This window comes from Nomascus leucogenys, chromosome 12, assembly GCF_006542625.1.
Source record: "Nomascus leucogenys isolate Asia chromosome 12, Asia_NLE_v1, whole genome shotgun sequence".
Taxonomy (NCBI): domain Eukaryota; kingdom Metazoa; phylum Chordata; class Mammalia; order Primates; family Hylobatidae; genus Nomascus; species Nomascus leucogenys.
The window spans coordinates 6,569,845-6,596,718 of NC_044392.1; the positions used below are offsets into that span (position 1 = coordinate 6,569,845).

General features: G+C 43.8%; 1 protein-coding gene across 2 annotated transcripts; it reads right to left on the bottom strand.

Annotated features, from left to right (window-relative positions):
- Positions 1-769: 769 nt before the first annotated feature.
- Positions 770-25,773, bottom strand: MEAF6 (MYST/Esa1 associated factor 6). Of its 2 annotated transcripts, XM_030823458.1 has the most exons (8): positions 25,621-25,773; positions 24,379-24,494; positions 20,428-20,515; positions 20,251-20,296; positions 12,459-12,651; positions 7,382-7,411; positions 6,563-6,596; positions 770-4,849 (listed from the first exon to the last, which is right to left on the bottom strand). In XM_030823458.1, the coding sequence occupies exons 1-8, from the start codon at positions 25,708-25,710 to the stop codon at positions 4,841-4,843; spliced, it is 606 nt and encodes a 201-aa protein (XP_030679318.1). In that variant the 5' UTR covers positions 25,711-25,773; the 3' UTR covers positions 770-4,840. The 2 variants fall into 2 exon arrangements, with proteins under 2 accessions (XP_030679318.1, XP_030679319.1); XM_030823459.1 differs by lacking the exon at positions 7,382-7,411.
- Between the last annotated feature and the right edge of the window lie 1,101 nt (positions 25,774-26,874).

The window sequence follows — 26,874 nt, forward strand, 5'->3', positions numbered from 1 at the left end:
AAAAATAAATAAAAGAGCCCTGAGGCCTGGCATGGTGGCTGACATCCGGAATCCCAGCACTTTGGGAGGCCGAAGCAAGGAGGGTCACTTGAGCTGAGTTCAAAACTACACTTGGCAACATACCAAGACTCTGCCTACAAAACATTAAAAAAAAACTAGCCAGGTGTGGGGGCCCATACCTGTAGTCCCAGCTAATTGGGAGGCTGAGGTGAGAGGGTCACTTGAGCCTGGGAAGTTGAGGCTGCAGTGACCTGTGATTGCACCACTGCACGGTAGCCTGGGCAACAAAGTGAGATCACGTCTCAAAAAATTTTTTAAAAAGAGGCTTAAGGGAGCTTGTTCTCCTTCCACCATGTGAGGACACAGCTAGAAGGCACCATCTGTGAACCAGAAAGCACGCCTTTACCAGATACTGGACGTTGTTGGTGGCTTGATCTTGGACTTCCTACTCTCCAGAGCTGTAAGAAATGTTTGTTGTTTATAAGCCATTTAGTTAATATTTTTGTTATAGCAGCTCAAACAGACTAAGACACATGTATTCAAATTAATTAAATATTTTAAAGTCCTCCCATCCCCACACCCAGGATACAGAAATAAGTTATCAGGGTGAGGGTTGGGAGCTGAGGAGGGGCATAGGGGTCTCCAAAGTTTATTTTCTGTACGCAAACGGTAAAAACTTGAAGCATATACACCTCCAACATGTATATGCTGTTAAACTATGATAACTGCCACTTCTACAGATCAAAAACAATTATCAGCAGTTTCTTGTGGTTCAACCTTTTATTTATAAATTAATGACCTACATGTACTAATGAACTAATATTGATGTATATTTGATGTATATACATATAATACATTCAAAGTGAGAAACTAAATAAGGCCGAGCCTCAAAGTGAATATAAATCAAAGGCCTAATCTTTTCTTCCCACCCCCACCCAGCCATCCTGTGTGCCCTCTTCCCCTTGGAGGCCACTGCCCTAAGTGAGGATCAGCATCGACTCCACCACAGCCCACTTTAGTGGTGACAACTTTTAATCCACAGAAGCAGTTTTTCAAAGTGAAAACTGTTTCAAATCATGAAGCTTACCACTTAGACAATTCGGACATGGTAATGCTCATTTAGACTGACACAGGTATGAAAATTCCAATCCCTTCTTTTCACTATCATTGTATCTGACACACACATCACCTTCCTAGGCACTATGACACTATCCTGGGAGAAGCAAATGTGTACAAAGAAGCACAATCCTGCTCTCTTCCCACACTTCACGTAAACCAGTATAGTGCCCCTGTAGTCAGGGCTTCAGATGTCAATTTTCTGTTGGAGACAGCGTCTTGCTACGTTACTCAGGCTGAAGTGCAGTGGCCATTCACAGAAATGATCATAGCATACTGTAGCGTTGAATTTCTGGCTTCAAGCGATCCTGCTACCTCTAAGCCTCCCAAGCAGCTGGGACTAAAGGTGCATATCACCATGCCCAGCTTGATGTGAATTTTTAAGCAATAATGCCTTATTAGGCCGGGTGCAGTGGCTCACGCCTGTAATCCCAGCACTTTGGGAGGCTGAAGCAGGTGAATTACGAAGTCGGGAGTTCGAGACCAGCCTGGCCAGTATGGTGAAACCCCGTCTCTATTAAAAATACAAAAAATTAGCTGGGCATGGTAGCACGCGCCTGTAGTCCCAGCTACTCGAGAGGTTGAGGCAGAAGAATTGCTTGAACCCTGGAGGCGGAGGTAGCAGTGAGCCAAGATCGTGCCACTGCACTCCAGCCTGGACGACAGAGCAAGACTCTGTCTCAAAAAAAATAAATAAATAAAACAATGCCTCATTAATTTGGAGTAAGGCTGGGCGCACAGAAGACAGAATAAATGCAAAAACTAAGTCACAGAGTGTTTCAAGCTTAGGCTCTTTAACTTTCAAGCTTAGACTATTTATCGCTCATTTTAATTATCTTATTTACTGCACAGCTCAAGATGTCAAGAATACTCTATATTGCCAGGTGCCAGGGCTCACACCTGTAATCCCAGCACTTTGGGAGGCTGAGGTGGGTGGATTATCTGAGGTCAGGAGTTCGAGACCAGACTGCTCATCATGGCAAAACCCCATCTCCACTAAAAATACAAAACTTAGATGGGCATGGTGGCTCATGCCGGTAGTCCCAGCTACTGGTGAGGCTGAGGCAGGAGAATCGCTTGATGCCTATCATCCCAGCACTTTGGGAGGCCAAGGCAGGAGGATTGCTTGAGGCCAGGAGTCTGAGACCAGCCTGGGCAACATAGCAAGAACCCATCATTACAAAATAAAAATGTTTTAAATTAGCTGGGAATGGTGGCATGCACCTGTAGTCCCAGGTACTAGGAAGGCTGAAGCAGGAAGATGGCTTGAGCCCAGAAGTTCAAGGCTACACTGAGCTTTGATCAGGCCGCTGCACTCCAGCCTGGGTGACAGAGCGAGATCCTGTCAATAAATAAATAAATGAATAAATAAAATACATAAATACATAAATAATATTTTTAAGAGCAGTACTAGTCTATCTCCAGCAATGTCAAACTATGAGAGTCAAAAATATTTTAAGGTCTGCTGTGTGCTTTCCTCAGAGGGAAGGAAACTAGGCATCCCACTGCAGTTTCATAAATACGTAAATAATCTTTTTAAGAGCAGTACTATTCTTTTTTTTTTTTTTTTTTTTGACGGAATCTTGCTGTCGCCCAGGCTGCTGGAGTGCAGTGGCACAATAGAGCAGTACTATTCTATCTCTAGCAATCTCAAACTGTAAGAGTCAAAAATATATATATATATTTTTTTGAGATGGAGTCTCACTCTGTCACCCAGGCTGGAGTGCAGTGGCACTATCTCGGCTCACTGCAAGCTCCGCCTCCCGGGTTCACGCCATTCTCCTGCCTCAGCCTCCCGAGTAGCTGCGACTACAGGCGCCCGCCTAATTTTTTTTGTATTTTTTAATACAGACGGGGTTTCACCATGTTCGCCAGGATGGTCTCGATCTCCTGACCTCGTGATCCGCCCGCCTCGGCCTCCCAAAGTGCTGGGATTACAGGTGTAAGCCACTGCGCCTGGCCCAAGAGTCAAAAATATTTTAAAGTCTGCTGTGTGCTTTCCTCAAAAGGAAGGAAACTGCAGGCATCCCACTCCTCCTTCCCAGCAAAGGAGACCAACAGACAAAAAATATAGAATGCTTCTAGGCTTTTTTTTTTTTAAGGAATAATCTAAATATAAGAAAGTATTTCCTTAAAAATCCTGACATTGGAGTTCTGCTACCAAGGACATCTAAATAGCCAGAGTCAAAAAAAAAAAAAAAAAAAAACCCCACGAAAGTTTATTTGAGAACAAAAGTGAAAGCTTTTGCACATCTGACAAGGTAGACTTGTTTTACAGTAGATGCCATCCATATTCAGCCCTACCAATACTATCACAAATGAAACACACTATTTCTTACAAAGATATAGGCATAAGTCAAGGACTATGACTAACTAGAGTTAAAGGAAAGGTTAGACCCCCAATCTTATCCCTTAGACCAAATGATAAGATAGGATTTCAATTAAACCATTCAGTCTTCTAATGTAGTGGTTCTCAACCTGGCTTCTTATCAGAATCCCAGGAACTCTTTTAAAGAAACTCCCAATAACTAGGCTATACCCTAGTCTCTAGGGGTGGGGTCCAGGCATGAGTATTTTAAAGCTTCTCAGGTGATTCCAGTGTGCAGCCAGACCCTGCCGCAAATTCACCACAGCACTACAGGCAGGTAACAATTACTAGCAAATTCCTCAGCCCATCAAGCCCTCCAAGAAAGGGAGACCTGGTGGGCAACACTGGCTCTCACTGATGCTATCCTTTCACTCCACTTAAGAACGACTAAGTTATCACTTTTGGTATAATTTTGAGACTTTCCATATGCCATGGTGATTTTCAGAGCAATATTTAATCAGGTGAATACCAGGAAAGAGAGAAAATACAGAAAAAGAAATTTCCATAAGGCATGATATGAATAAATAAGTGAAAAAACAATCTCGGGTTTAAAAGTAAAGCATGAGAATTTGAAGCCCGTGAAATTTTATTTATACAAAAGAATAAAAATAGTTATTTTAAAAGAATTGATTTAAACTTACGTTTTTCCATTTTTCCTGTTCCTTGAACATGAATCTACTACTGACTCAGAAAGATTTAAGATAGGTAATTACTAAACACTCTTTACCTCCCCTTGCAAAAAACAGAGGCAAGTTTCCCATTTTACTTATGATGAACCAGATTATTTTCAGTTATGAATATTGGCAACTGCATGAAAGAGATGATCAGATATGTCAGCAGGAAGGTATGAGCTGTACAAAGGCATTACAAAAAAAACCCCAAAGAAAATAAGATAAAAACAACAAGAGAAAAACAAGAAAACATAAAATATAAGAAAATGCCAGATATTTACAGCCTCCATCTGAAATGTGACTTGTGTTCTACTTTCAGCATAAAACAAAACCAGAGAACATTTCTTGACGGGTATCACAGATGAAGCTGGTGCCAGCCAGTTTTGGGGGAGACATTCATTCTAAGAAGGGAGAAACGCACAGTTAGCAACTTGCCGGGATTACAACATTGTTTTGATCTTCCTGCAGTTCTGTTACTAAAAATGACATAAAGTAAGACCCAATGTCTTACAGAAATGACTTATTTGTCACCACATTTAGAACAAACTACTCAAAGTCACAGGCACTGGGTCTGGGAGAGCAGAGGTGGATGGCCACGAACTCAGGTGAAGGATGTTTATCTTTGTGAGGTCAGAGAAGGGAAGCAGAGCTCTACAGCCTGGAAGCTTCTGCACTAATGTGTCTTCTAATAGTCCTAAAGAGAGAAAAACAAGAGTCCCAACTTACTCTCGGCAGAACAGTTGTTTGACCCTAAGGAAAAAAAAAAATCTCATAAACAACTCTGCTAGGGGATTGCTCTATAGCTAAAGATTATATTTCAGGCCAGGCACAGTGGCTCACGCCTGTAATCCCAGCACTTTGGGAAGCCGAGGCAGGCAGATCACGAGGTCAGGAGTTCGAGACCAGCCTGGCCAGCATAGTGAAACCGCATCTCTACTAAAAATATTGGCCAGGCGTGGTGGTGGGCACCTGTAATTCCAGCTACTTAGGAGGCTGAGGTGGGAGAATCGCTTGAACCTGGAAGGCAGAGGTTGCAGTGAGCCAAGATCGTGCCATTGCACTCCAGCCTGGGTGACAAGAGTGAAACACTGTCTCAAAAAAAAAAAAAAAAGATCGTATTTCAGGCCAGGCGTGGTGGCTCAGGCCTGTAATCCCAGCACTTAGGGAGGCCCAGGCGGGCAGATCACTTGAGGTCAGGAGCTCGAGACCAGCCTAGGTAACAAATTAAGACCATGTCTCTATAAAAAATACAAAAATTAGCCAGGTGTGGTGGCTCATGCCTGTGGTCCCAGCTACCCAGGAGTCTGAGGTGGGAGGATGGCTTGAGCCTGGGAGGCAGAGGTTGCAGTGAGCCAAGATCACACCATTGCACTCTAGCCTGGGCGACAGAGCCAGACCCTGTCACACACACACACAAAAAATTTTAAAAAAGATTCTATTCCAAAGATAATGTACAATATTTCACATCTGAAAATAGTCTGCCTTCTGAGTCCATAAAGGGATTGAAACATCAATTTTGCTCTTATTAGAGCACCTGAACTCACCAGTCCAAAAAAAAAAAGAGCTAGTATTAACAATTTATTATTTAATTAAAGGGAATTTTTCATCATTAAAAATGTATGTGACCAGCCAGGCGCGGTGGCTCATGCCTGTAATCCCAGCACTTTGGGAGGCCGAGGCAGGTGGATCATGAGGTCAGGAGTTTGAGACCAGCATGACCAACATGGTGAAACCCCGTCTCTACTAAAATACAAAAACTAGCTGGGCATGGTGGCACGCACTGTAATCCCAGCTACTCAGGAGGCTGAAGCAGGAGAATCACTTGAACCTAGGAGGCGGAGGTTGCAGTGAGCCAAGATTGCACCACTGCACTCCAGCCTGGGCAACAGAGCAAGACTCCATCTCAAATAAATAAATAAATAAATAAATAAAGCATGTGACCTCTTTCTCTCCTTCAAATACAAAAACCATAGGCCAGGCACGTTGGCTTACACCTGTAATCCCAACACTTTGGGAGGCTGGGGTAAGAGGATTGCTTAAGTCCAGGAGTTCCAGACTGGACATCATGGTGAAACCCCATATCTACAAAAAATACAAAAATTAGCCAGGCAAGGTGGCATGTACCTGTATTCCCAGCTACTCAGGAGGCCAAGCACAGGAGGTCAAGGCCACACTGAACTGTGACTGTGATGACACTGCACTCTAGCCTAGACAAAAGTGTAAGAAACTGTCTCTCAAAAAAAAAAAAAAACACCTAAAAGTTGAAGTATATCCAGATGGACACCCCAGACTTTAAATCAAGAGTTATGACTCCAGGTTAGGAACACTCAAGCTCTGAAGACAAATACATTTTTGTAATCGTTTACAAAATTGCCAGCCTCTCTGAAGTGGTCTGGCTGATACTTACAGCTCGTGGTTTTTTGTTTAACTTCAGATCAATCCTGTGACAGAAAAGATAAAAGATATTTCCATTTAATTTACAGAAAATGGGTCCCACAATCAGCTACTGCATAGGGCATAAGCTATAACAAAGACTATTTGGTTAAGAAAAATCCACATTCTTCATTAGACTATGTCATATTTAGTTGTTTACCCAGATATTATCAAGCAAGTATTAAAAATTATGAGCACACATTTTTGCCCTAAGGCAAACTTAGCTGACTCTAAAAAGAAATGTATACAGCAGCTACAAAAGCCATATAATTTTAAAACGATTCCAAAACTACATGTTAAAGAGATTGAATTAAGAGGGCATGCTCTATGTTAATGTGTTAGTTCTGTAACTATATCACTGAAAATTACTGAGACACATGGTGATTAACAACAGGAAAGAGACTAGGAGTTTGTATTTCTGAACATGAAACACAAAATAAATTAAGTGAATTTCAATTTTTAAATCTTTCCGAAGCAAAATATCAAGATCTTAAGCTATTATTCTCCTTATGAAGCAAAGCCAGAAAATCAATTTAAATATGAGTTAAAGGTTATCTATTTTAAAAGAAATTAAAATGCATAAAAGTGAAGTTTACTTAATTTTGCTTAAGTTATTAAATAAAATGTTACCTCCATCACGTTTTTCTGTTTTTAAAAAAAACTTCCCAGCCTAACCTAATATACATACCTACAATTAAACAGATAAACTATGGGTTAGAAAGGTCTCAAAAAGGCATACTGGTGTCTACACACTAAACAACACAGCACAAATACTAATTCAAATCAAACTTACTCAAAGTCATAATCAAACATGCCAGACGGGCTGAGGGGCAGCATTTGAAAGGAAGAAAGCAATAGAAATTAATATACTAATTGAATAAATTAGTCGATTAGCCACCCTAGCAAGAATTGTAGAAACAAAATCAGCTTTAAGAATCTTAAGCAACAAAGTATCAAACACCAAAGCACCAAAGATTTTGTGGTCAGAAGATTCCCTTCCTTCAGTGGATTTCATATCACAAGACTAGACTATGGAAGAAAAAGTTATTAGAAAACTACAGACACCTGGAGCCCTTTTATTAGCTGCCAAATTCGGAGTTAGAACTTTTAAAATATTTAATTGTATTGAAAAATATAATTAGGGCATTAGAAGAAACAGAGAAAGAAAGGTTTAGTTATAGAATGAAAGGCACTTTGAAGACAGTGCTAACAACTCAGCATAATATACTTTCACTAAAATAAAAAACTACGACACAGTCTAAACTTTAAAAAAGGAACACATTTTACAAATTTTTACTCAAGTTATATGGGTTTTTTTGTTTGTTTGTTTGTTTGTTTGAGATGGAGTCTCGTTCTGTCACCCAAGCTGGAGTGCAGTGGCACAATCTCGGCTCATTGCAAGCTCTGCCTCCCAGGCCCACGCCATTCTCCTGCCTCAGCCTCCCTCAAGTTACATGTTCTAAACATGTCCAGGGAACACCATGCTCCTTTTCTACAGCATTCATCCTAAAAGCCCAAAGTTGAATGAATAAACTTCAGTGGTGGAACCTTGTTCCAGAAAATGAAGAACAGTATTGCTCTACCACCTAAGTAGGTGATGGCAATTAACTGTCTACATCAGGGCTATAATTAAGAAACACAAAAGCCTGCAGCACCCGTATTTTTTTTTTTTTTTTTTTTTTTTTTTTTTGAGACAGAGTTTTGCTCTTGTCACCCAGGCTGGAGTGCAATGGCGCAATCTCGGCTCACTGTAACCTCTGCCTCCTGGGTTCAAGCGATTCTCCTGTCTCAGCCTCCCTATCAGCTGGGATTACAAGCGCCTTCCACCACGTCCAGCTAATTTTTGTATTTTTAGTAGAGACAGGGTTTCGCCATGTTGGCCAAGCTGATCTCGAACTCCTGACCTCAGGTGATCCATCTGCCTCGGCCTCCCAAAGTGCTGGGATTACAGGCATGAGCCACTGCACCCGGCCTGCAGCACCCCTATTAAAACAAGGGAAAGCTGCCAAACACAAGCATCTGAGTCTCAGGGATCTGGAGGGAACAGTACAGAGGAGGAGACCATTTTGTGCCATCACCACTAGCAGGCCATGGTCTGGGCAGGCCTCCAAAGCAAACATTAACCTGGAGCATGACACCTGCTCCTTCGCTGGCTCCAACACCTTTCCAGACTAAAACAATAAGCAAATGGCTACATTTAGGTGCTAAAACAATATGCAAATGGCTACATTTCCTCCTAGACAATGTTTGCAAGAGCAAAGCTGGAAGAAAGCTTAATGTCAATATCTGTCACAAAATAGTTTCACTTTAGTTAGACATTTGGGAGAGTATACAGTAGGTGTATGAAACTAGGAATTATCAAATATTTCACTTTCAGCCTGACTTGACTTTGTTCACAAATCAAAATAGACTGTATCTAGTTAATCAAAACTTTACAGACTATCTAAAATAATTTTTATAGTAACAGAAACTTATAAGAGTAGCTATATGTTATTTATTATTATTATTATTATTATTATTGAGACAGGGTCTTCCTCTGTCACCCAGGATGAAGTGCAGTGGCTCACTGAAGCTTCAACCTCCTGGGCTCAAGCAATCCTCCAGCCTCATCCTTCCAAGTAGCTGAGACTACAGGCATGCCATCACGCCCAGTTAATTACTGTGCTTTTGTAGAGACAGGAGTCTCGCCATGTTGCCCCAGGCTGGTCTCGAACTCCTAGGCTCAAGTGATCCTTCCACCTCAGCCTCCCAAAGTGCTGGAATTACAGGTATGAGCCACAGCACCTGGCCACTATATGGTATTATTTCAACTGTTTCTTTAAAGATACCAGGAATGACATACTGTTCAGGTATCATGTAAAATATAAGAATTCAGAACAATGTGATCACTTATGGATGCTAAAAATTATTTGATAAATTTTTATATTCTGGCGGGGTGTGGTGTGGTTCATGCCTGTAATCCCAGCACTTTGGGAGGCCAAGGCAGGAGGATCAAGCCTAGGAGTTCAAGACCAGCCTCTGCAACATGGCAAAACTCCATCTCTACAAAACAATACAGAAACTAGCTAGGCATGGTGGCACATGCCTGTACTCCCAGCTACTTAGGAGGCTGAGGTGGGAGGATTGCTTGAGCCCGGGAGGTCAAAGCTGCAGTGAGCCATGATCTCACCACTGCGCTCCAGCCTGGGCAATCCAGCAAGACCTTGTTTCAAGAAAAAAAAAATTTCATATTCCTGAAGAGGGCAAATTCAAAAGTTATTTCCTTTTGCTTAAGTGCCATATTTATTTCCACTTTGCTTTGCTCACCACTAAACAGTGTCTGGCACACAGTAAATACTCAAACATTTGCTGAAATAATTTATTACTGACTCATCTCACTACATGGGGTATGGCACACTGGAGGATAAACATGTACTATACTGGGTACAAACTTAACAATGTACATAGACACCATGCTCTGTCCCCACCCCAACCTGCCAGCCCTACCGAGATATCAGTCAGCAGTGGTAAGGGACTTGGAGCAGACACAATTCCTGACTAAAGATGGCAGGAGTCCAAGAGCCTTAACTGTCCACTCATGTGCCATTCAGGCACACTGAATTTTGCTTCCCTAGAAAGGAAGCAAATCAGCTTCACTCTCCTTTCTTGGGGCAGATGAGTGCCTAAGGCCAAGGGAGATCAGCCACATATTAAATCAGAGGGAAGACAAAAGGACAACAATAAAAAGCAGGATTCTGTTTTCCAAACAGAAAACACTATTTGTGAAGCAGTAACTAATATCGAAGATCTTTACAACTACTACTATTTTTCTGGAAGGACATAGCTCCTAGGATAGGAAGAAGTATTGTTCCTATGGAAATGTGCTAGAAACCTGCAAGAAGAAAGTGAAGTTTGGCACCTCTTTAACTCTTTTTTATCAGTCATCACCTAACAACATCATTAGTGGAAATGAAGAACTACCTGAAATAAACAGCTATCTAGAGAGACTATTAATCAGTAATGGGAAAAAGTCCCAGAAACTTTCAAAGAGTTTCCTCCCTACTCTAGACACTACGAAATAAGAAAATAATCACTACTTTAAAATGACACTAGGCCAGGCACAGTGGCTCATGCCAGTAATCCCAGCACTTTGGGAGGCCGAGGCAGGTGGATCACCTGAGGCCAGGAGTTCACACCAACACAGTGAAACGTGTCTCTACTAAAAATACAAAAATTAGCTGGGCACAGTGGTGCACGCCTGTAGTCCCAGCTACTAGGGAGGCTGAGGCAGGAGAATGGTGTGAACCCGGGAGGCAGAGCTTGCAGTGAGCCGAGATCGTGCCACTGCACTCCAGCCTGGGTGATAGAGCAAGACTCCGTCTCAAAAAAATAAAAAAAAAAAAAAGCACTGGAGTAAATTTAATAAAAGTAAAACAGAGCATGACATTTAATTATCTCGACAATTAAAAAAATTTTTAAGAATATATTTCTCTGTTATTCGTGATAAACTAGCACCAGTCTTACCACCGTTGGTCAAATAACCTATAGCTTTTCAAAAACATATAAAGACATAGATATGCAATTTTTGCTATTTCTTACTACCGCTATGTGATTAGGATGGTGACTTCTGGTTTGCAGAAAAATGTTAAGCAGCAGTCCTCAGTCATTATTTGAAGGAAATACTATTTCTGCAGTCTAGAAAACACCATTACCATCAACAAGAAAAACTCTTAAAATAATTGAAGAACCAGCTGACACCAACCAAGGAGGTTCAAATCAGGTAGAGTTAACTCTACATTATCCCCAGGCACTGTCATATCCATGAAGCTAACAAGTTTAATACCTTGGGTGCATGAAGGAATACCCTACAGATTTGTAAACCATATCCAGAAGCAAACTGGAGAACAGGGAATGCCACCCATCCCTTGCATTGCCCCCTGTCACCTGCTCAGCACGCAGTCTTCCAGGAGAAGTAGAACGAATGTACAGTTTCTAGAATGAGGAATCCTGCCCTGGCTTCGGAACTTCTAGGAGGCATGGAAACAGGTATGTATAGGCTCTCCATTTCTCCTGGAAGGCTTGAGGCCAGCAAAACTCCTTACTCTAGAAACCGACATTATACTCTTTAGGTCAAGCTGCATAATTTCCAATTATCTGAGTTAACAAGCCCCAGCATGATCATGCAAACCCCCCAGGCAGAGTGAATGCTGAAACCCTCTCTGGGTGACACCTGGCCTCTCTGTCCACTGACGTCATTCCTATCTCATTATGTACTGCAAAAAAACATGGTGCACCAACGTTACACGTTACCTATGAAGACACTCTCATATTTTACAGGCTTTATACTGTTCCTCCAGTATCTGAAGTCAGCATATTGCTGAGAAATACAGAAACAGAAAAATCACAAGCAATAAAAAAAACTTGTATTTAAAGAGAAAAAAAGGCATGTCAAATCAGTTCTCTCCATCCACCAAGAAAGAAGAGTAAGCAAAGATCAGAATTACCAGCAGAAGACTTTATCCCACTTTACAGCTTCCCAATAAGTACTAGTGGCATTTTTCAAATACTATTACACAGATTCCATTTCTATTTCTCCTTTTCCTCTTCTAAAAGTATTCCATATTCACCATATGAAACAAGGTTTTTATGGAATAAAACTATTCTACACTAGAAACAGTGAGGAGAATGTCCTGGAGTCTTCCTTGAGGGTTATTCTAATGCCCACCAATTCCTCCCTTTGAGCAAATTAGCCCGTTCACTTGGACCTAAGGACTTTCTTGCCATCAGCAACAGAAAGAGTCGGCAGCAATCCTAAAGAGTTTTTATTCTAGGCAATTCCCTTCACAGCAATGGTCATGGGAGCTGCGGGGGGTGGGATCCCTGCCACTGACCTGTGCCGGTTTTTATTCTTTCGCTTTTTATGGCTGCTGTGGTGACTCCCTGAGGAAGTAGAGGAAGCAGCCTTCTGAGGTTTCACTCCCTGCACAGATCCATCCAGATCCTCAGGGTCCTCCTGGCTGGGCTCATTTTCCTGATTGTGGAAGTCTGGAGAAGTGTCACTTTCCGTCCCACTTCCTGGCTCCCCTGAAGGAAATAAAACACAAGTTTCCAAATGCATCATCAGTACTCCTCAGACAATCTGTCCATCAACATGAACACTAACAGGTAGAAAAAAACCATTCCCTATCCTCTAATTGACAGAGAAGATACATGTTGACAGAGAAGATACACACAAAGGATCAAAGTGACCAGAGTTCCTGAAAAAGCATGTAATCTGAAACAATGTAACCAGAGACAACAGCTCTAAGGGCATTTTTTTTTTTTTTTTTTTTTTTTTTTTTTTTTTTGAGAAGGAGTCTGGCTCTTTCACCCAGGCTGGAGTGCAGTGGCGCGATCTCGGCTCACTGCAGGCTCCGCCCCCCGGGGTTCACGCCATTCTCCCGCCTCAGCCTCCCGCGTAGCTGGGACTACAGGCGCCCGCCACCTCACCCGGCTAATTTTTTGTATTTTTAGTAGAGACGGGGTTTCACCGTGTTAGCCAGGATGGTCTCGATCTCCTGACCTCGTGATCCGCCCGCCTCGGCCTCCCAAAGTGCTGGGATTACAGGCGTGAGCCACTGCGCCTGGCCCAGTTTTTGTTTTTATAGAGATGAGGGTCTGGCTGTGTTGTCCAAGCTGGTCTTGAACACTCGGCCTCAAACCATCCTCCTGCCTCAGCCTCCCAGAGCACTGGGATCACAGGCATGAGATACTGTGCCTGATCTATAGTCTTAAAAATATATATGTTTATACAAGTTGTTATTGAGCTTGCTTTTATTTAATGTAATCTACAGTGATATACAAAAAAAATCTACAGTGACTGTACAAAAAAGGGGGGCCAAAGAGGGAGAAAACAGCCCATTCCTGAATTACTCTGATAAGTTTTCCATTTTGTTTTTCCTTGTTTTTTTGTTTGTTTAACCTTTAAGCTCTGTTGAACTTGAACCTGATAAGTCTTTTTTTTTTTTTTTTTTTTTAGACAGGGTCTCACTCTGTCACCTAGGCTGGAGTGCAGTGGTGGAATCTCTGTTCACAGCAGCCTTGAGTTCCTGGGCTCAGGTGATCCTTACACCTCAGCCTCCCAAGTAGCTGGGACTGCAGGTTGCCCATAAGCATAAGCCCTGCTAATTTTTCTATTTTTTGTAGAGATGTGGTTTTGCCATGTTGCCCAGGCTGGTCTTGAACTCCTAGGCTCAAGAGATCCACCTGCCTCAGCCTTCCAAAGTGCTGAGATTACAGGCATGAGCCACCGCACCCAGCCTGGTAGGTTTTATTTTATTTCATTTTATTTTGAGACAAGATCTCGCTCTGTCACCCAGGCTAGAATGCACTGGTGTGAACTGGTGTGATCACAGCTCATGGCAGCCTCAAACTCCTGGGTTCAAATTATCCTCCCATCTCAGCCTCCCCAGTAGCTGGAACTACTGGCACATGCCACCACACTTGGATATTTTTTTTTTTAAAGATGGGGTCTTACTATGTTGCCTAGGCTGGTCTCAAACTCCTGGGCTCAAGCAGTCCTCCTGCTTCAACCTCCCAAACTGCTGAGCTTACAGGCATGAGCCACGCATTCTGCCAAGAATACTTTTAAAATGCAGTAATAATCTTCAGCTGACACATATTCTCAATTTTAAAACATCACTGTAGATTACCTTAAATAAATAAAAGCAAGCTCAATAACAACTTGTATAAACATATATTTTTAAGACTATAGATCAGGCACAGTATCTCATGCCTGTGATCCCAGTGCTCTGGGAGGCTGAGGCAGGAGGATGGCTTGAGACCAAATGTTCAAGACCAGCTTGGACAACACAGCCAGACCCTCATCTCTATAAAAACAAAAATTAAAAATTAGCCAGACATGGTGGCACATGCCTGTAGTCTCAGCTGTTCTGGAGGCTGAGGTGGGAGGATCACTTCAGCCCATGAGTTTGAGGCTGCAGTGAGCTATGATCTTAGCACTGCAATGCACTCTAGCCTGGGCAACAGAGGAAGACAGTCTCAAAAAAAAAAAAAAAAAAAAAAAATAGGCTGCACACAGTGGCTCATGCCTGTAATCTCAGCACTTTGGGAGGCCGAGGTGGATGGATGACCTGAGGTCAGGAGTTCAAGACCAGCTTGGTCAGCATGGCAAAACCCCATCTCTACTAACACAAAAATTAACCAGGTGTGGCGGCAGGCGCCTGTAATCCCAGTTATTCAGGAGGCTGAGGCAGGGAGAATTGCTTGAACCTGGGAAGTGGAGATTGCATGAGCCGAGATTGTGCCACTGCAATGTCGCTCTGAGTGACAGAGCGAGACTCCATCTCAAAAAAAAAAAAAAAAAAAGACTATAGTTATTGGTATGGTTTGGCTCTGTGTCCCTACCTAAATCTCAGCTCGAATTGTAATCCCCACATGTTGAAGAGAGCTGGTGGGAGGTGACTGGATCAGGGGGGTGGTTTCCCCATGCTATTCCTGTGATAGTGAGGGAGTTCTCACAAGAACTGATGGTTTTAAAGTGTTTAGAAGTTCTTCCTTTACGCATGTTCTCTCTCCTACTGCCTTGTGAAGGTGCTTGCTTCCCCTTCACCTTCCTCCATGATTCTAAGTTTCCTGAGGCCTCCCCAGCCATGTAGAACTGTCAGTCAATTAAACATCTTTCCTTTATAAATTACCCAGTCTCAGATATTTCTTTATAGCAGTGTGAAAACAGATTAATACAGTCATATTTGTATTTCCTTTATATATATACTTATTTTTCCTGAAAGGAATTTCTTTAAACTCTTTAATAGGTAAGGATGAGTGAGGGAAGACTTTCACTTTACTCAACTGTTGAAGGATCCTAAATATATACATTATCTGGCCGAGCACAGTGGCTCATGTCTGTAAACCCAGCACTCTGGAAAGCTGACGCAGGTGGATCATCTGAGGTCAGGAGTTCGAGACCAGCCTGGCCAAAATGGTGAAGCCCTGCCTCTACTAAAAATACAAAAAATTAGCCGGGCGTGGTGGTGCGCGCCTGTAATCCCAGCTACTGGGGAGGCTGAGACAGAAGAATCACTTGAACCCGGGAGGTGGAGGTTGCAGTGAGCCAAGATGGCGCCACTGCACTCCAGCCTGGGCAACAAGAGCAAGACTCTGTCTCAAAAAAAAAAAAAAAAAAAAAAAAAATATACACACACACACACACACACACACACACACACACATACACACACACATTATCTATTTCTAAAACTTGTCAGGAAAGGTCATGTGGTAGCAGAACCAAGGGATCAGTTTTCTTTTTTTCTGAGACAGAGTCTCGCTGTGTCGCGCCCAGGCTGGAGTGCAGTGGCACAATCCCGGCTCACTGCCATCTCCACCTCCCCGGTTCAAACATTTCCCCTGCCTCAGCCTCCCGAGTAGCTGGGATTACAGGCACCCACCACCATGCCCGGCTCATTTTTGTATTTTCAGTAAAGACGGGGTTTTGCCATGTTGGCCAGGCTGGTCTCAAACTCCTGACCTCAGGTGATCCGCCCACCTTGGGCTCCCAAAGTTCTGGGATTATAGGCGTCAGCCACCGCATCTGTCCCAGTTTTCTTCTTTCTATGGTCTTTATATTATAATCTGCTAGGAAGAGAATTTAAATTGAGTAGCATATGCGTACAAGAAGTAAAGGAAAGAGACAGTTCCAAAAAAGCAGAAGAGAGAAATAGCCAAATCTCAGAAAACATGAAACCCTATTTTTGAACACATTTTAGGAAAGCAACAGAAAAGGAAACTCTGGAGCAAGCTTGTCCCACCCAAGGCCCATGGGCCGTATGCAGCCCAGGACGGCTTTGAATGTGGCCCAACACAAATTTGTAAACTTTCTTAAAACGTTGCGAGATTTTTTTGTGATTTTTTGTTCTTAGCTCATCAGCTACAGTGTTAGTATATTTTATGTGTGGCCCTAGAAAATTCTTCTTCCAATGTGGCCCAGAGAAACCAAAAGATTGGACTCCCTGCCTAAAGCTATGAAGCTATTATACAAAAAGTATACTGGCCAATACCGCCCTTCTGATGCTCAAGAAAACTGATTTCACACTAAAAAAACAACATGCTACACAAAGCTGCAGTAATCAACACTGTGTGGTACTGGTATCAACATATAAATCAAGGGACTAGAATTCAGAGTTCCAGGATGAACCCTTATATTTACAGTCAATTGATTTTCAACAAGGATGACAAGACAATTCAATGAAGAAAGAAAGTCTTTTCAACAAATGGTGCTGGAACAACTAGATATTCACATGCAAAAGAATGAAGCTGTACCCCCATCTCACACCATACACAAAAATTAACTCAAAATGGATCACAGACATAAATGTAAGAGCTAAAACTAAAAATCTTAGATGCCAAGCCAGGCGCAGTGGCTCACGCCTGTAATCCCAGCACTTTGGGAGGCTGGGGCGGGCGGATCACGAGGTCAGGAGTTCAAGACCAGCCTGGCTAACAGAGTGAAACCCCTTCTCTACTAAAAATACAAAAATTAGCTAGGCATGGTGGCGCACGCCTGTCGTCCCAGCTACTCGAGAGGCTGAGGCAACAGAATCGTTTGAACCTAGGAGGTGGAGGTTGTGGTGAGCCGAGATAGTGCCACTGCACTCCAGACTGTGCAACAGAGTGAGACTCTGTCTCAAAAAAAAAAAAAACTTAGATGCCACTCAGATATGACCATAAAAGCAAATCTAACAAAAACAAATATATACATTGGACTATAATTTTTTTAATTTTTATTTTTTTGAGATAGGGTCTTACTGTCACCCAGGCTAGAGTACAGAGCAGAGGCACAATCACTGCAGCCTTGACCTCCTGGGTTCAAGTGATCCTTCTCCCTCAGCCTCCTGAATCACTGGGACTACAGGTGTGTGCCACCACATCCAGCTAGTTTTGTTTTGTTTTGTTTTGTTTTGTTTTTGGTAGAGATAGGGTCTACTATGTTCCCTAGTCTGGTCTTGAACTCCTGGGCTCAAGAGATCCTCTCACCTCGGCCTCCCAAAGTCCTGGAATTGTAAGTGTGAGCCATCTCGCCTGCCTTTTCAGGTTTTTGTTTTGTTTTGTTTTGTTTTGTTTTGACAAGGTCTCACTCTGTCACTCAGGCTGGAGTGTCATGGCTCACTACAGCCTCGAACTCCTGGGCTCAGGCAATCCTCCCATCTCAGCCTCCTGAGTAGCTGGGACTATTGGCTTCCCAAAAGTATGAGCCAGCCACTGCACTCAGCCAAAAATCTTTAATACATAAGTGTTTGTCTTAGTCAAGCTTCTGAAAGCAGTAACTTTTTTTTTTTTTTTTTTTTTTTTCTTGAGACATCTTTCCCTGACAAGTACCTGGGTGCAGCTTATTCTTGCAGGTAGACAGGTAAACAGCCAAATACTGAATGATCAGCTAAGCCAGGGCAAGATTACAGGTTCATGTGAAAACTAAGTCAGGGCCGGGCCTGGTGGCTCACGCCTGTAATCCCAGCACTTTGGGAGGCAAAGGCAGATGGATCACCTGAGGTCAGGATTTCAAGATCAGCCTGGCCAACATGGTGAGATCCCATCTCTACCAATAATACAAAAATTAGCTGGGCGTGGCGATGCACACCTGTAATCCCAGCTACTTGGGAGGCTGAGGCAGGAGAATTGCTTGAACTTGGGAGGTGGAGGTGGCAGTGAGCCGAGATCACGCCATTGCACTCCAGCCTGGGTGACAAGAGCAAAACTCTGTGTCAAAAAAAAAAAGAAAACTAAGTCAGATATCATTCCATCTCAACTCACAGGAGTGAGGTCCAGGGTGTTCCTCCTTAACCAGTTTAGCTCTACATTCTAGAGTGGCATTAATTAAAAAGAAGTAAGATTTAAAAAAAAAAGGAAGAAGATTTAGTGGAGAGTCATAGTAAAAGAAAAATCAAAAGGACTTAGTATAATTGATGAGGCTGGCAGAAGGAGTCAAAGATGTCTGCAGAGTTCTGAATAAGGGAGAAGTGAAGTCCCATCACAAAAAAAATCTGTGAAGACAAATTCTGAAGGAAATAGAACAATTCTGTTTTAGATCAAATGTTTGAGTGAATATGAGTGGAAATGTCTAGAAGGAAATGCAGGATTCAGGCTGGGCGCAGTGGCTCATGCCTGTAATCCCAGTACTTTGGGAGGCCCCTAGGAAGCGGAGGTTGCAGTGAGTCAAGATCGTGCCACTGCACTCCAGCCTGGGCAACAGAGCGAGTCTCAAAAAAAAAAAGAGGAAATGCAGGAGTAAAGCCAGGAAAGAGGTTAAGGGCAGAGAAACAAATTTAGAAATCTGTACATAGAGATAATAATTAAATACTTCTAATTCCCAAACTACTAAAATCCCTTTTCCTCACATCATTGCACCAATGCAAACAAAAGAACTAGATCCAACAAGATATACCTTCTGAAAGAAGTACACAGTAATACCGAGAACAGGTCGTATTTCAAGGTGATGAAATACAAAGAGAGCACATCCAATACGGTTACACTGAGTCTGACTCAGAAAGATAAATGCAAAAGTCTATAACCCATCCCTGGAAATTAGACTGTATGGCTTATGTATAAAAAATAAGATATAATTCGTTTACAGAGTAAATAGCACTATTTTCCATTTTATATTTAAGAACATACAGGTACATCCTATCTACAGGATAAGCATTTCCTTTTTTTTTTTGGCATGGTCTCACTTCATCACCCAGGCTGGAGCAGTGACATGCTCATGGCTCACTGCAGCCTCATCTTCCTGGGCTAAAGTGATCCTCTCACCTCAGCCTCTCTAATAGCTGGGACTACAGGTATATGCCAACAAGCCTGGCTAATTTTTTAATTTTTTGTAGAGACAGAGTCTTGTTTTGTTGACTAGGCTGGTCTTGAACTTGTGGGCTCAAGCGATCCTCCCACTTCTCCATTCCAAAGTGCTGGGATTACAGGTGTGAGCCACTGCACTTGGCCAAGATGAACATTTTCTAAGAATTATTAAACTGGATACATGGGGATTTATAAGACATATTTGAAATTTTCCATAAAAGTTATTGTTTTAACTTTGATTCCCTAAGAATTTATAAGATTTATCAGTAATGAAAATATATCTTTGTCTCTTTGAGATGCTAAAGCCAATCTTTATGTGACAGAAGAGGCAAGAAGAGTACCGTAATTTCTTCCTCAAAAGGAAAAAATAGATTGTTCACACATGGTGGCTCACACCTGTACTCCCAACACTTTGGGAGGCTGAAGTGGGAGGATTATTTGATGCCAGGAATTATAGACTAGCCTGGGCAACACAGTGAGACCCTGTCTCTTTAAAAAATTTAAAAATTAGCCAGGTGTGGTGACGGATGCCTGTGGTCCTAGCTACTTGGGAGGCCGGGGCAGGAGGATTGCTTGAGCCTAGGAGTTTGAGGCTGCAGTGAACTATGATCATGCCACTGTACTCCAGCTTGGGCTATAGTGAGACCTTGTCTGGGTGGGGGAGTGGAGAAAAACGTGATTAAGGATACCCTAGAAGTTTCAAAACTTCTAGGAAGAAGAGGGAAAAGGGAAGAGCATAAGAAATGCAGTCCTCAGATACACAATTGGATGAATTAAGTATAAGGGTGATGGTAGCTTAAAAATAAACTGATTAGAAACATAAAAACATAAACTTACTCTTTTCAATGAGCTGGTCCTGAACTCCTGCCAATGCACTTACTGCCTAAAAGAAAAGCCATCAGTTACTAGAAAAGTGACCACAGACCTCAGAGGAGCACTCCCAGAGGAAGGGAAAGAAAAAACACATTCCCCAACAACAGGCCAAAGAAAGATTCCCCCACCACCACTACTTACAGCTGCTGAGGTAACTGAGGATTTACTGAAGAGCCGCTCAGCTTCCTTAAACTTCCGGTTCCTTCGATCATTTTTGCTATTGGAGTTTCTAAAACACACAGAAGAAACTCATTATGAGCACCAAGCTATGTCTACGGCTCAAGCTGGGGATGCCCCAGGACTCATGCTCCATACAGGAAGCTTCCACATCACTCAGATTGGCCCAAACGACCTTTATGCTGAACATAGAAAGCAACGTTTTCCAATATATGGTACATGCTCCAATGTGGGACATGAGATTTAGTTGCTTCACATGTTCATTTTTTTAAATTTATTTATTTACTTATTTATTTATTTATTGAGACGGAGTCTTGCTCTGTCACCCATGTTGGAGTGCAATGGCAGAATCCCAGTTCATTGCAACCTCTGCCTCCCGGGTTGAAGCGATTCTCCTGCCTCAGCCTCCCAAGTAGCCAGGATTACGGTTGCCCGCCACCATGCCTGGCAAATTTTTGTATTTTTAGTAGAGACGGGGTTTTGCCATGTTGGCCAGGCTGGTCTCGAACTCCTGACCTCAGGTGATCCACCCACATCGGCCTCCCAAAATGCTAGGATTACAGGCATGAGCCACCACGCCCAGACGTTTTGGTTTTTTTTTTTTGAGACGGAGTCTTGCCCTGTCACCCAGGCTGCAGTACAGTGGGCAATCTCAGCTCACCGCAACCTCCGCCTCCCAGGTTCAAGCGATTCTCCTGCCTCAGCCTCCAGAGTAGCCTGGGATTACAGGCACGTGCCACCACACCCAGCTAATTCTTTTTTTGTATCTTTAGTAGAGACGGGATTTCACCAAGTTGGCCAGGCTGGTCTCAAACTCCTGACCTCATGATCTGCCCACCTCAGCCTACCAAAGTGCTGGGATTACAGGCGTGAGCCACTGCACCTAGCCTTTTTTTTTTGAGAGTCTCACTTTGTCTCCCAGACTGGAGTGCAGTGGCGCGATCCAGGGTCACTGCAATCTCCACCTTCTGCGTTCAAGTGATTCTCCTGCCTCAGCCTCTGAAGTAGCTGGGACTACAGGCACACCCCAACATGCCCGGCTAATTTTTGTATTCTTAGTAGAGACAGGGTTTCCCCATATTGGCCAGGCTGGTCTCAAACTCCAGACCTCAGGTGATACACTCACCTTGGCCTTCCAAAGTGCTGGGATTACAGGTGTAAGCCACTGTGCCTGACCACACTTTCATTTTAATACATATCTATTTTACCTTATTTATTTATTTATATATTTTTTTGAGACGGAGTTTCACTCTTGTTGCCCAGGCTGGACTGCAATGGCTCAAGCTTGGCTCACTGCAACCTCCGCCTCCCGAGTTCAAGCGATTCTCCTGCCTCAGCCTCCCAAGTAGCTGGGATTACAGGCATGCGCCACCACGCCCGGCTAATTTTGTATTTTTAGTAGAGACAGAGTTTCTCCATGTTGGTCAGGCTAGTCTTGAACTCCCAACCTCAGGTGATCCACTCGCCTCGGCCTCCCAAGTAGCTGGGATTACAGGCATGAGCCACCATGCCCGGCCAATATATATTTATTTTAATGCTTATTATTTAAAAAGTCAAGAACAGATTAGTGATATGAAATGTCTCTTAAATAAACTTAATTCTCAAATTTAAAGAAAGAACCAGGTTCCTTAGAGGAATGGCTGATACTAGGTCTGGGACAAAAAATGCACAAGATAAGTATGGGACATCTCTCAGGCCAGAAAGCAATGGAGTGCTCCAAAAGTAATAGGGTCATGTTGAAACGACAAACAAGCCAGCTTGAGGAGGCTCCCTCTGACCACAGTTGGGACAAATGCGGGAGAATGAAAGAAACAGAAGCCAAAAAAGGAAGACTCTTTTTCAGAATGCCAGTAATAAATATAAAGGGAATAATAAAATTAGAGAATCACCATTTTACAACTTCCAGTGTACTAACGGATTCAGGTTAAGAATCAACGGTGTATACTAAACAACTGAATACAAATTTAGAGGGAGCAGTATATTCATAATGTCTCAAAGCATAACATCCAAAATTACTTGTTAATCACAATGGGAAAAAATGAACTTTTATAGCAGATAAATCATATGATCAAACTTAGCAGCAACAAATAATAGGACAATGTGACATTATGTGCCTCCTGATAAACTAGAGATAGATAACAAAGGATACACCAATTCCCTATGTAACATTTTTGCAAAAATGTTTAAAGGATTTTTCAGGATCCTTTTAATCAGTCATGAGTTTTGCCCTCAGAAAATCTCAGGAAACTGCAGCTTCCTACAAGGCAATGTCATGAAAACCACCACAACCACCACCAAAAGGGTGACTCTCCTCAATCTTAAGACATAATAGCCAAATGCATGCATGAATGCTTACTGAATCCTGGATCAAAACAAATTAGCAAAGAATTTTTGGGGACAACTGAGGAAATTTTAATAAAGACTATGTATTAGATACTATTAATGTAGTATTGATTTTCTAGGTATAACTGGTTAGGTAGGAGAAATGGCCCTATACTCAGGAGGTAGTTACTGACACATTTAGGTGCAAAGTGTCATTTATCTGCATCTAACTTTCAAACCGTTAAGTAGGAAAAAAAGGTAGGGGGACTGGGAGATATAACTACAAACGAGTGGCATGAGGAAGGTCTTTGTGGTAATAGAATAGTTCAGTAACTTCATTGTGGTTACATGAATCTACACACAAGATAAAGTGACATAGAACTATATATATACATTGTACCAATGTCAATTTTCTGGCTTTGATACTGTATTATAGCTACATAAAACACAACCATTGGGGAAAACCAGACGAAGGGTACAAGAGACCATTCTGCCAACTCCCTATGAATCTATAATTATTTCACAATTTAAAAATGTGAAATGTAAATATAGATGTGTGCTTATATTAATATATATTATAGAGAGTAAGAGAAAGCAAATGTCACAACACATTAACAATTCGTGAATATAGGTAGGAGGGTATCAAGTGTTCAAATAGCATTCTTCCCATTTTCCTATAATTTGAAGATTTTCCAAAAGTTTAGAAATTTTTAAAAAATAATATTGCTAAGTAAGCAGTGGTACAGCTGGCACGCAGGTATGGCAAAAATTGTGAGGGTCAGTTGGGCGTGGTGGCTCATCCCTTTAATTCCAACACTTTGAGAAGCTAAGGCAGGAGGACTGCTTGAAACCAGGAGCTCCAGGCCTGCCCGCGCAACAAAGTGAGATCCCACTTCTACAAAAAAAAGTTTTTAATTAGTCAGGTGCAGTATCATGTGCCTGTAGTCCCAGCTAATTGGGGGGCTGAGGTGGGAGGATCACTTCAGCCCAGGAGTTTGAGGCTGCAGTGAGCTGATCGTGCCACTGCACTCCAGCCTGGACAACAGCGTGAGACCCTGTCTCTTAGAAAAAAGAAAAGTGGCCAGGCATGGTGGCTCACACCTGTAATCCCAGCACTTTGGGAGGCCGAGGCAGCAGATCACCTGAGGTCAGGAGTTCGAGAACAGCCGGGCCAACATGGAGAAACCTCGTCTCTACTAAAAATAAAAAAGTTAGCCAGGCGTGGTGGCATGCGCCTGTAATCGCAGCTACTCAGGAGGAAAAAGAAAAAAAAAAAGAAAAATACTGTGAGGGTAGAACTCATGACTGATTAAAATGTGTAAAAAATTTAAGAGTGCTATTGTGTAAAGATACTGTTATATGCTATATTTAAGCCTCACACAACCCTGTGCCATAGGCCCAGCTTTCGCTATTTTACAGATGTGAGCCTTGTCTAAGATTCTTCGGTGAAGCAGTGCCTGAGCCAGAGTCCAAGAGTTCAAGTCCAGATCACACCACTAATTTACTACTGCAAAGTTGCCACTAAGAGCATACAGTCCTACAAACAAACGTTACTGGGGCACAATAGGAATACTACAGGCTTCCGACACTCACTTTTGGTTGGTCAGATACCGATCCCAGCCACGAATAATATTGCCATACATCTGAGTGTCTTCCAGGTAGCTTCCCTCAAAAGCATAGATCTGTCTCTCCAAGTTTGCCAGTGTTTCCTGAGAGATGAAAAACAAGGACATGAATAATACCTTTTAAATGCAAACACTTAAGTCTGACCAAAATAAAATCCTGACATTAGACTCGTAAACGCAAGCTTGCCCACACTAAACCACCCTGTGGAGAGATGGATGATATGGGGAGGAGCAGGCCGTTTAGGACTAAGACAGTCTAGACCTTTGGGGGTGATGGACCCCTGAATGTATAAAGCATGTCTCCAGAAATATACACACACACGCGAAATTTTGCATATACTTTAGAGGATTCACGGAAACCAGGAGTCAAGAACCTAGGCTAATGCAGAACTTGGGCAATGTCCACTCCCACGCACAAAAGGTATCGCTACCAGGAGAGGGAAGGGTGAGCAGCCTTTCAGCGTCAACTCGCTCCCCTCCCCGAAGGCTCAGAGAGGCCGCCGGCAACGGGCTGCCAGTTGCTATGGAAACCTGGAAGGGCAGCTTCAGGTGAGAGGGGCCTCCCGGGTGCCCAAGCCGAGACGCGGGGGCAGGAAGAGCTTAGCCACCAGAGTGCATTGGGCCTTGGGTGCCTGTCACAATTCCGAATTCTCCGGAATGTGTTCTTCTCCCTCGCCTGTCACCTTCTAGATGTTCCCAAACACATCACAAACCTGTCTATAAAAAACCTCCATTCAACGGATCTACTCCTAGTACCAAAAAGAACACGCTCCCCACCAGCCTCCAAAGTCCAGACGGGGTGACGGGGTCCCCCTCCCACACTAGCCTCCTTCCCCATCCCCCGCCCCGCAAAGATCACGGACTAGCCCGCCTCGCCCACCCCCGCGGCTCACGGACGCTCGCCCTTCCTAGCGCCCTCTCCCCGAGCCCCGGCACCGTCCTCCTTCCACGCCCCCTCCTGTGGCTGCCGCTGCCCCTCCCCCCCCGCGCTCCCGGCTCCCGGCTCCCTCCCGGCCCCAGATTCGCACAGCCGGGGAAGCTGAACCGCCGGCGGGCCGCAGAATGCGCACCCGGCCTCAGGCCGCCGAGCACCCGGCCCGCCGCGCCGCGCCCCCGGAGAAACAAACGGCCTGGCGCGGCCGGGCTTGCGGCCTGGAGGCGGGGCGGGCGCGGAGCCCCATGCCGTGCAACCCCTGTCCTAGCCCCTCACCGCCAGCTCCTGCTTCCGCTTCACGAGCTCCGCCAGCTCCCGCCGGGTGTCCGGGATCTGCGGCGGCGCCGCCTTGTTGTGCATCGCCATGTTGGGCTGAGGCTGGCGGCGGCGGCGCGAGGTTGGGGGCGGTCCCTGCGCCGCCAGGGGGCGCCCCCCGCTCTGCGCCTGCGCGCGCGGCTTCCGGAGCCGCGTGCAGCGCCGCGCCGAGCTTCGCTAAGGCCGGGACTCTCGAAGGTCCTTCTCCGAGAGCTCCAGAGACGCGGTTTCTGCTTTCTGCCGTTTCTGCAGTTTCCTGCCCCTCGGCTGGTCGCCGGCTTTACAGACGCCACAAATCCACCGTGTCCAAAGCCTAGCTCGTCCTCAGGCCTCCGAGTCTCCTATGCGCCCCGCCTCAGTCCACTTCAGTGAATGACTTTCACTATCCACCGAATTGCCTGCGTCAGAAACCCGGTTTTCCTCACTCTGCACTGGGAGTAAAACGCGATCCCAGGTCAAGCCCTATGGTCTCGACTCCAGAAGAGCTCGCGAATCCATTTGCTTGTGCCTGCGCCTTCTGCCACCTCACTAGTTCATTCAGGCCCTCCCTGTTTGGGGCTACATTATTCCAACAGCTTCTTTATTTCCACCTTTAGCCGCATTTAATCCACTATCCACAGTGGTGCCAGGACCTTCCAGAAACAAATGTTATCTCTCCCCGGTTTAAAGCCTTTCAGTGGCTTCCCGTTTTCCCGTTGCCCATTGGAGAGACAAGTATGTGTAGTGGTCAAGGGCACAAAACTGGAGCGAGAACTACCTTGTTCAAAATCCTATCGCTACATCGATAAAGTGTGTCCCTTTGGGCAAATAACCAAATCTCAACTCCCTCATCTGTAAAATGAAAGCAGTAATAGAATCTACCTAATACATTTGCTGTGAGGAGTAACTCACCTAATGTGTGTAAGGGGTTTGGCAGGTGCCAGTGACTGTGCAAGTACGAGTTCGCTTTTATCGTTAAGTCCAAGGTGTAAACGTTTTCACTTGGCCCCTGTGGATTTCTCCGTCCTCAGCTCTCCATCTTTCGCTGTTCTGCAATTTCGCTCTCATAAGTGTAAGTGGGATATTTTTTCTTCTTTTTGTTTTGTTTCTTGCTTGGAAGTCTTTGGATTTCTATAATCTGTGGGTTGGTATCTTCCACCAGTTTTGGGAAATCGCAGTCATTTTTCTTCAGATGCCTGTTTCGTTTTCTCCTTCTGGAACTCGAACATAAGAAGC

What these genes read in the sequence shown, in the direction of transcription:
- MEAF6 (XM_030823458.1), bottom strand. Translation starts at nt 25,710, where the DNA reads ATGGCGATGCACAACAAGGCGGCGCCGCCGCAGATCCCGGACACCCGG. An exon ending in CCTCAGTTACCTCAGCAGCT is followed by an intron (nt 20,297 to 20,427) that starts GTAAGTAGTGGT and finishes CTTTTCTTTTAG; the next exon opens with GCAGTAAGTGCATTGGCAGG. An exon ending in GGACCAGCTCATTGAAAAGA is followed by an intron (nt 12,652 to 20,250) that starts GTAAGTTTATGT and finishes TATTTCCTTCAG; the next exon opens with GGGAGCCAGGAAGTGGGACG.